This window comes from Argopecten irradians, chromosome 7, assembly GCF_041381155.1.
Source record: "Argopecten irradians isolate NY chromosome 7, Ai_NY, whole genome shotgun sequence".
NCBI classification, from domain to species: Eukaryota; Metazoa; Mollusca; class Bivalvia; order Pectinida; family Pectinidae; genus Argopecten; species Argopecten irradians.
The window spans coordinates 43,003,494-43,014,748 of record NC_091140.1 but is presented as its reverse complement, the minus strand read 5'-3'; the positions used below and the strand labels follow the sequence as shown (position 1 = coordinate 43,014,748).

At 31.2% G+C, this 11,255-nt stretch overlaps 1 protein-coding gene across 1 annotated transcript; it reads right to left on the bottom strand.

Moving 5' to 3' along the window:
• Positions 1 to 433: 433 nt before the first annotated feature.
• Positions 434 to 6,217, bottom strand: LOC138328517 (uncharacterized). Its single transcript, XM_069275354.1, has 2 exons — positions 5,190 to 6,217; positions 434 to 4,934 (listed from the first exon to the last, which is right to left on the bottom strand). The coding sequence occupies exon 1, from the start codon at positions 6,209 to 6,211 to the stop codon at positions 5,219 to 5,221; it is 993 nt and encodes a 330-aa protein (XP_069131455.1). The 5' UTR covers positions 6,212 to 6,217; the 3' UTR covers positions 434 to 4,934; positions 5,190 to 5,218.
• Positions 6,218 to 11,255: the final 5,038 nt, after the last annotated feature.

Below are 11,255 nucleotides of genomic sequence, written 5' to 3'. Positions count from 1 at the left end.
ATAGTGATAACTGCAGCAGGTCGCTAAAGCAGGTTCCACAGTATTACTTATCATAAAAATGGTTTAGTATTAATTTGTCCCCATGTAAGCTAACTTTAATAATGAACTGATATATGGCTCAATAATCGAATGCGCCTTTTATCTGGCCGGAAGTAATGTCAGACATTAAACAATATAATATTATGCAAATTTCATATCGTACTATTTTATGTAAATTTTTATGACTGTGTTCTAATTTTTCACAAATGAATCACATTCAAAAGTAGTGAGCAACTACACTGCACACGTCATATAATCAACACATGTGATAGGAAATTTCCATTGGATTATTATCTATAATACGACTACAAGTAAACAACTTTGAGCTGATCATTTCGCTTCCTCACTTACCCAAAAATCTTTGTGTTTATGGAATTAAGAACACAAACTGACATGACGACATTAATGTTTTATTGTCTGAATACACAGGGGAGGTAACTAAATATGAAAGTGAATTTCAGCAGTTTTCATACACGACAATTATATCAAATTGAATCATCCAGATGATGATCCATAAATAGTTATCTCTATCATCTGCTATTTCAGTTCAGAAAACCCCTTGCTCTTCAATTTTATATATTCTTTCTGTCAAATTATTGTTTTAGTTTGCTTTATCAAGGTCACTGTCATTTCCATTGTCTTCTAATGAGAAAATGATTTTTTTTACTTTCCACAACAGCTGCTAAGAAACCAATGATTACTTGAGTGTTGCTAATTTTTTATTCATAATTTAATTTATTTTTACACTAGTAACATTCTTTGTATTTGTTTTCTGTAGTTGCATTGACATTTATGTCACATGCAAACACCAACAATTTCTAGAAAGAAACAGCTATATGGTGTAGGCTAGTTTTCATAGGAAATGCCTTTGAACTTACCTTTTTGAGAATTTGTTTTTAGAAATACATAAAATTCACTCGTGCGCGAAAGCAATTTGGTTGACTGTACATAAGCTGTAAGATGTATATGCTATCTTGTTATACGCAGCCTGGAAAGCTCATATTCAGCATATCAACGTCCCGTAAAAATCATGATTCAGATATACAATGGAAGTCGCATCAGTAGAAGTGAAAATTTGACATCGTTTGGGGCCAGTAAATGCAATTTATTTCGTTCAGTTTGTAAAAACTTTGACCACTGAACATTTACCATCGTAACGTCGTTTTTCTCTTTCTCTGTGTTCACAAATAGATGAATAACAAAGAAAATAAAGCGCATGAACACATTTTAAGGTGAAAGCAACAAATACTAGCTTGTATTTTAAATAATAACAATAGTAATTTTTTAGCAGTTTTCTAAAACCCAAATATGTCTTTGTACTGATAAAAGGATTCAAAATATTAACCCTAATATTTCCATTTTCAACCAACACAGAAAATTTTACTTATTTCTTTTGTTTTTCTCTCTAGAAAACAGCATAATCCTGTGGTTTTAGAACTATTTACATAAACATCGGCGGAATTTTAACAAAAAAATATTATATAAAGCAATGTATGTGCACATTTAACACGAGACATCGCATATGAGAATTTAAATAAACCTTATATAAATTTACCCAAACCTTGAACCATTAATTCACATTTACACTAACTGGGTAATAATCTTGCATCTAAGTTGTGTTTCATGAGAGCAAACAATGCAAAACTAGTTATCCAAAATAGATGAATAGAATACGCTCATTAAAAACGAGACAATTTGTACAAGACTTTGTATATCAATTCCACAGTGACTATAAAATGAGCAATTTTTTTCAATGTGTTTCAAAAGAGCAAAGAACACACAAATAAAACATAAACGAATTATTTGTATAAATCAATGTACAATGTAACCTTAAATTGAACCATTCATGTAAAGATATATGTAACAAACGAGAAAAGAATACATAAATTTGTTATCCAAAATAAATGAACATATGGTTGAATTAATTCACTACACCTTGTACATTGGCTGAACACAACAGAACATTTTTGACAATCAAGCATAGTCTAGGCAGTTATTTGGAACAATTTTCTTGCAGTTGATAAAATTCATCTCGGTGATTTTTTTTATTTCTCAATGAAATAAATTTTTAATTTTAAAATAAATAAATTTGTATTCCTGTTAAGGAAAATAAGCACAATGGAATCCCAATTGAGACCTTAGCATATCTCGCCATACTGGTCATGTCAAAATATGGCGCCTAGGTTTTTCTTTATCTTTTGTCTTAACCTTTTTATTCTGTTCTCCTTTATGATAATCTTTTATTCATATAAGTATATATTGTATATTCTGATGTCCATTATGTATACACATATATTTATATTATCTCCTAGGGAGAGGATATAACTAAGAAAACTTGTGTCCAAACCCAATTAGTTAATTAATATAAAATATGTTTAAAATAAAAATGATATCTACATCAGTTGTTTGTCTTTAAAGGGGTTTCAGAAAGCATAAGTCCATTTCAGCTACACCAGGTCGCTTGTTTTAAACCAAATATGAAACACATTGCAAGGTGTAAGAGAATTAAGCACATGGTTAAATAGATTTTAATAAAATACAGAAAATAAGACACCGAATACAAACAATTCGACTTGCGTGAAGAAATCTTACGGATAAATGCAAGTATCATATCAGCAGGTTTTGTTAAACACATTTCCGTTTCCTCAAAAAAGTTTCGTAGAATACAAACAAACAAAAAACAAACAATTAATTCGATGGGAGGTAATGACGTATTGCTTTCTAGCCACATATTTCACATAACTATTTACAAAATCAAAACAATAATAATATCATGTTCATGAATCAGAGTATTCCGAAATCCATTTTAATATCAATTGTAAATAAATCCTTAGTAAAAGAATTAATATACATATTTCATATCTTTCAAATGTCAACACTTTATCTTTTATTTTAATTACGGAAACCTTTTTGTGCATGGATAATAATATCTAGTTGTATTTTTTTCGGTTTTTACTGTATAATAATGCTTTCGTTTTGACTCTTTGTAAATTTTGTTTACACTTATATTTTTGATTGTTATGTTTTGCTAAGGTCCTATACAGATAGCACCAATGATTTCTCCAGTAAAAATAACAATAAACGAATCGTATACCTATATACATTGTAGTATAATAACAAAACAACAATGGATAAAAATTAAAACAAAATCGGACTAGCACCATAGTTTCCGGAATAATGAGATCTCCGGATTGGCGAAACAAGAAAAGAATAATATTTGTAAGGTGCAATGTATATATGAATTATTATGTGAACACATTTATTTACATATCAATATACGTGTAGTATACACGGTAAGTTAATAACTTTTGCGACTCTACTGAATTATCAATCTCGTTTGGCGTTCACAATTAAAAGCCGTCTCGGAAAGTTAGTTGGTCTTTTATATATAATGACTTCGTCATCAGATACGCAGGTGAACGACAATAGATGGATTTTTATTATGCAAACGAATTCAAAGAATCGAAGATATAAGTATAAATCAATTTTTCATATTCATTTCCATATAACCGCAATGTATACTGTAGCTAATCTTAAGGTTATTGTTTAATTATTCATGGATATTTGGTTGGAATTATATCGGAAATAGGTTAGTTTGTGCAATTCCAAACATAGCTGCGCGCATGGGTATAACGTTAAAGTACTTAATATACCCGGTAATCGTTTAGCTATACGATAAGAAATATCAATACTCTACATCAATTAGATCTTTAGCAATACAATGGAATTTGTCGATATTTTATTTCCCTTAAGGTATGATAACCAATAGCTTTATGGGGACTTTAAATTTTACGCTATGTATGAGAATTACCTGTATATTCGACTCATTGAACTGCCTCTTTAAAAATGTCACAAATCTTAAGTATTTAGTTCAATGTTCCTTACTTTTTGAACCTGATTGTGGACTCGGTACCGACAATATACATATGTATACACACAAATACCATATTGATAGTATCATATAACCCACTCGTACACACATACATTGGAATGTATAAACAGGTGTATGACCTTCTCATTTACACACCTGTGCAATGTTAATAAACATTGTAATCTTATCACAGGGATATGGTAACAAAACTATGTACTACAACATACGTGGATTTCCTATATTTTCAATATCACTTATTCTAGTTTAATGCATAGTCAAAAAACAGAAATGATATGTGTCATTTCCCTGTGTATTTTAAACCGTCCTATATTTCCCCTTTTTCAAAACTTGTTTTTACTTGAGTTGAAGTGACCAAGAAATCAAAGTGTCTGATAAAATATAAACCTGCTACCTGTAGCTGGTTTTACTAGTTTGAATTATTAAAGCTTAAAATGCATTTCTAAAACTTCACTGATTTAATGTAAACCTGTGGATTGTCATAGTTTGGCGTATATCTACATATACCACAGGTAAGGAAATTAGATCATGATAACTATTTATACTACTATCTTAGTTGTCGTATGTTGTCATTAATATCCCATCATTTTACATTCATCTGATCTAAATTCACTATGTATTTTACAATTTCACTTAGATTCCCTAGTCACCTTAGACACATGCACGTTAGTAAATATCATCACTCTAGCTTATTTATGATTCTCAAGTTATTACTTTTCACCGGCACAGAGTACAGCATTACTTATTATATAGCATTTCGAAGTCCCCATGTTAGCAGCATTTGTAATGGAACTAAATTTATGGGTCGAACCGTCATTTATGGGTTGAATGGACGGAAATGACGTCAGCAGGATATGATAGCTCACTCCTTTATGTACATTTCTATGATTGTATACTACTATCTATAAGTGAAGCACATTCAGTACAATCTAAAGTGAGGTAGGAACTTTTACCACGACGCGATCCCTTCGACACCGGGTAGGAAATTTCCATCGGCTTGTGGTTTCTATAATTAAACAAGATGTAATGTTCTATTCATGCCACTGATTAAGGTACCAGAAAAATGACAACATTACAAACTAGCAAAAATGAAAATAATTAAGTTCCTTGTAGAACATCTAAAAGGCCAATAAATAAGTTAACTCCAGCAACTGAATACGTTACGTTCATATAACCTTAAAAATCAAGATAATATATGTTTATGGAAACAGAAATATGGAGAAAGCATAATTTTGCTTGAGATGTCCTTTATCTTTCTTACCTTTGATATTTTTATTGTTTTCATTTCACTCAGTTATCTCTACCACCTGAAACCATGAATGACTCAGCATATTCAACATTGATATGATTGTTAACAACTAAAGGTTTCTTTTTCAGTTTCTTCAATTTACTTTCCAAATCAGAAATCACCCTGTCTTTCATTTCAATGCATTCCTCCTGTCGAGTGATTGTCTTGGTTTGCTTTACCAAGGTCGCTGTCATCTCCCATTGTCTCTTCATAAGAAAGTTATTTCTTTTCTCTTTTCGCATGAGTCGCTTAGTTACAGACATGTACTCACGTTTCAACTGATCATAATTCGCTGCTTCAAATTCGTGTTCTTTTTCGTTGGATTGTTCTAATGGCGTAGGATATCCCTCCTGGATTCCATATGACAGTGGCAAAATAGCATTACATGTAGCTGAGGCAACCTCTTCAAGTCCTAATGTTGAAATCATACATGTTCCCCATACATTTCCCGTAAAGAAACTAAACATACTGTCCATACCATTGGCAAACCAGGGATCTGGACAATCTACTTCCAGTTCTTGTACAGTTATTTTACCACATTCATGTACATTCTCAGACACAAATCCAGTGATCTGTTGATCATTGTTTTCTATACCAACATTTCCGTCGAACTGCATCAAAGTTGAATGAACTTGTTCATCTTCTTCTTCTAGTTCTTCAAAAACGAATCCTGGATTATCAAGTCCAATTTCGTAGTTAACAATGTTAACAATCAATTGTTCTTTCTGACACGTGTTATGTTTTTTCTTGTAGTGTTTAGGGCGGATGGATTGCAGAAGCCAACGTTTGATCTGAACCTTTCGGGAAATTTTCTGGCTTTCGTCTGAAGATCTCATCCATTTTGGTTTGAAGACCGAAGGTGCTTCTTTTATGTGATCCTCCACTGATGTTGGTGTCTTTCGAACATGGTCAGCTTTTTTGTCATTAAATTCAATTTGTCGTATTTCATTTTTACAGATTTTCTTTGATGGAGGGAGATGGGCTCGTTTGATCATGTCAGATCTAAAAGACAAACAAAAAAGTGTTTAAAAGAAAGAAACAAAATACAAGAATAATTGTTCAATTATTAAAACTATCGACTCTCTCACCAAAGTACCAGACTATGGCCAAATGTCTCTTCTTGATATGTGTCATCCCTTCCTACTCACATTGTAGTTCAATGGGAGTCACATTTGTTTAATTCTCAAGTCTAAAATAAAATAATCAACGAAACTATGATTCAGTAAAGATAGAAAGAGTGGATTGTGTGCATATGAGATCGTGAGGAATAACTCTAAACATCTCCTCACCTGAATTATTTTTCCATATTCTGTATTAACCTATTTTGTGATCTAAGTTAAATGAAAATGATGATTAACTTTAAGTTAATATCTACTCACCTTTAAAACTTTTTCCTCCTACACCATATTTTTCATGTTAGCAACCCAAAACGAATAATAAATTCCGTGTTTGCGTGGTTCTATTTATAGTATTGGCAGCCATTTGCAATTATCACACCTACATTGTTCATAATCAGTCATTTGTTCCGTTTTATCTTAACAAATTTTACATCATTTTGCTACAATATTTTCCATATTTTAATACTAATACATTTCTATAAACAATTTTGTTTAACTAAATAAAAAAAGCTAGATATGACTTACCAGTAATTTTATTCGTCCCGACGCCGTCTGTCTACGTGGGTTCAGCATTGGTAGTTACATATGCACATAGTCTATCGATATTACCGGTATGACCAGCTTTTCTCCTATATAGAAATTTCACTCGTGTGACGAAGACATATTATTGAATGTCCATTGTTTTTTCCTCCTGCAGTTTGGATCCAGGGACCAGGATACATGTATTCTTCCTCCAGTCGACAGCCTATCCGACCCTTGGTTACCCATATAGCGATGCTAAATATAGCTGGCCTTTTCAAATACGCATACCAGACAGTATTGATTTAAATATGAATCGAATGTGTGCCCGCTTTATTGTAATTTCTAAACAATAAACAAAAGATATACAAACCTGTAAATAAACACAATGGGAACAGAATAGGTTTGATTACCCTCAACTTATTGTTCGGGTATGTATGTATCGAATTTGTATTGATATTTATATTTGGGGATAATGTGAATTATATACATATGCAGTATACTAGTATATGAATAATAGTTGTATAATGTTCGTGCATTTAACGATATTTAGTAGTTTGCTTTGTTATACATGCAAGCAAAATGTCGGGAAAAAATATGCACATATTTCAGTGCTTGTTCAACGAATGTCCATAAAAGAATTCAAATATTAAATATTTATTATGTGTAAGTTATTATTTTTATTTTTTACTGTGTGTATGGCAGTTGTTTTAAGATACAGAATAAATGTACAGGGAAAAACGCCAGATCGACTTATTTTTGAAAACATAAGTGTGTGACCCCACCAGAATTAAGCACGTTAATATGTACATTATTTGTGCACTTATACCAATACTTCTTTATACAGATTTTTTTTCTAAAGATAATTTATTTATAGACATAGTATCTTTACATTAAAAAATGAAATCCTGTAAAATTATTTCATTTGTGCAATAGCTACATGACATACTTTTTAATATCTCTGTAAAATTTTGTTACCACCATCACTAAATAAAAATTCAAAAATGGCAAATATTAATGTCATGTTAAACCCATTTTCTTAAAATATATAACAACTTAATCATATCAAACACATTTCATTTTCATAAAAAAAATATTTTATTCTCTAATCTTTATTATAATTGTTTATAAACAGTTTATTCATGAAAATGATTTTAAATAAATACATAGACAAGACAACAACAAAAACAATGTAAAGAAAATGAAAATGATACAATATACACTAAACACTATAATAACCGGAGTTATATTACCACAAATAATGATCCCAAGCACATTTCATTTAATGGCCTTGAACCCGAATGATAACATACTTTAATATTGAACTACGTGGGTATGGAAATTTTCCTATGCGCATAAGGACATCCGTAATGACAATGTGTTATATTTGGTTATCAAATAATTTTGTACACAAACATAACACGTTTCTTTAGTATTACCTGTGTGCATGAGGATACCCTGCTGACAATATATTAACTGTTTACTCAATTTTTAGTATTCTTTTCTATGTGAGTCTATTTGAAGGGTGGCTTACTTACGGGTATGATAACTTTGACTTACTGTTGAAATCGTATAAGTTATCACGGGTATATATGTTGTCCACATATGTACACGTGTGTGCTCAGTTCGGAATTTCCATTCTATTTATAGCACACAAGCAACCAGGTTAGCGCATAAAGAAAACAATGGACATTAGTTACAAAAATGAGCTTGTTGAAACTGTTGCAATTAAAATACAAATATTTTATTTGGTATATCTAAGTTTCAAATATCAAAAACAAAGTTTTAGATACATAATATGCTTGGACAATAATGCAAATGCAATGACATATATGATAATAGTAACAAAAATGCCATTTCTAAACTTTCTTATACAATTAAGACTAAAACTGGCCTGATGTAATCTAATATTCGATTTACAGTTGAAATCGTATACATTTTGGTCAAAGTAAATTGGCTTTCATATGTTTCCGTAATTGTTTTGATCCCAAAATAAGGTAATTGTTGTAGGAACAGCGCCTTTTCTTACTCGATTATCGTACTGGTCTATCAGTGCGATGAACAACCAAGTAAATGAGATAAAAAACCTTCGAAATGACCCCTTAATATAGAGGATTGAGCCTAGGATAGAATTTTGACGCGACCACCGATTGGCTGGTAAATTATGAATTTCAAAAGTAAAAATGTTTTACAGGTAATTATTCCTAGGTATCATTGATATGATTTTAAAAATCCAGATAATTCAGGTTCAAAGTATCAATTTTGATGATGAATTAGTAAAAACATTAGAGTTTAAGGATTGTTCAATGCAAAATGTACCTTATTTTCAGATAGCTACTCTGGTTGGGGTTTGAGCTGAAAGACCCAAACTTCTTTTCCTAAATAGTTGGATATGAGAACCTAGACTTTGATTTTTTACCACAATAGTCTAATTAATATTCAGCCGTTTTGATATTACATCACATTTATAATTGGTCTTTTTTAAAAGCATGTTGTAGCACTAAAGGATTAACTTATATATATGTTTTATGTTATATAAGACAAAACTCCAAGTGTAATCTAGATAAACCGTGAAAACTCAGAGTTTTGTGTTATATCTCTTTTCAAGGTAAATTATCATGTCAAAATAAAATTGCTTAGCGAATTTTGGTACTATTCTTAATTCAAATTGTACTGAATATCTTTCATTATTCATAATGAAAAGATATCCAGCAAAATTTGTAGTAAGAATAGGACCAAAATTCGGGTCGCAAATTCACTCAGCAATTTAACTTTGACAGGATAGTTTACTATGAAAAAATATGTTCCATATGGTTAATACTTATGATTAAATCTTTTTGCCTGTAATTCTATTTTTATTGGTGATTTTTTTTTCTTAGAAACCTGCTGTCTTAACCAATCAAATGTGACGTTATTAACGGCGTCTACATATTTTATGTTATAAACGTATACTGTATACGTAAACATATTTTATGCCAGTGAAATGTTTGTTACAAGCGCAATCAAATTTTATATATGTACGCATAACATCAATTTCCATCGTAACCCTGTGTACTTACAGATATAAAATAATGAAATGAAACGCAAACAGTTCAGTTCATGCTGATCGCGTGGACAATGTATTTGAATTTCAAAAGGAATGTCATTGTTTGGTAGCACAGTGTTACAAATCATCCACAATGATTTCATATCTGATATCATTTAGCTCCAACCGATTGACGTATTGCTATTTTTAAATCATTGATTAATGTAGCTAGACTCCTCTGAGCGAGCTTTTGGCACTTAATTTATCCGAACTGCCAATAATCGTATTTCCTCGTTGAACTGACTCCTATATTGCATATAGAGAAGATTACACAACAAGTGACTTTTGAAAAAAAGATATTTCACACGTGTGAGTGATTTTTGTCAAAAGTTATCATAGTCAATGTCTATGGTATTGGCAAAGTCATATCATAAATAGTTATCAACCTATTGGTGCCAACCGATATCATTATTATTATCAAACAATATATCAATGCCTTTTGTTCATATTTAAAATATTCCATAGGAATCTAAAGATATATGCTGTGCTATTTATAGGCTTCTTTGTTATATATGGTTTAACTTACTTGTTACAATTGTTGTGGTGAGATTGTCGCATTGCGGCAAATTGGTGGATGTTTTTAAGGTATCGTTGTTACTGTGTGTTATATTCATATGTCCGATTCGTGTGTTGTGATGGTAATAGTGTCACGTAAGTCTATTAAGTCTGGGTATTTTAATGTGTTTTATCCATATGATCTTATAGTATGCATTATATTATTAAAAATGATAATTGATTTGTTTTATAAAGATATTGGAAACCAACAGATTCCGATACCATGAAGACACAGCAAAAATGACAATCAAAGCACAGCAGTATGACATCATTTAAATAATATTGGCGTTAACAAATGATGACGTACATGTTAAAATTCTATATAAAGTTTAAATACCGACCAATCACAGGGCCGGAAGGGCATGTTACACATATTTCACTTGTAATGTTGAAAAATACATATAAGTGCAAGTAAGTATACCTATCGAATACTACACAAAAGAACCAGAATATTGTAATAAAAAAATATGGAAAAATCTTGGTGGCTTATATCGACCATATCGCAATGCGACAGTGTGTTAGTCGCATGGCGCAATATCGCACTGCCGCATTATCGCTCTTCGCTTTGTGCATTGACGCACTGTCGTGCGTCGGTCTTCGCCAATGCGACATTGTGACATGGTCGAAATCAGCCATCATACAAAATAATACTATTTGCATATGTGAAAAATAAAAGTCATTTGATCACAGCTCATTATTAAATTCGATAATTACAGTTGACAAAGGAAAGGTGGATGGATAATTGACAAAATGTGAATCGGA

Coding starts and splice junctions, on each gene's coding strand:
- LOC138328517 (XM_069275354.1), bottom strand. CDS start 6,211: ATGATCAAACGAGCCCATCTCCCTCCATCAAAGAAAATCTGTAAAAAT.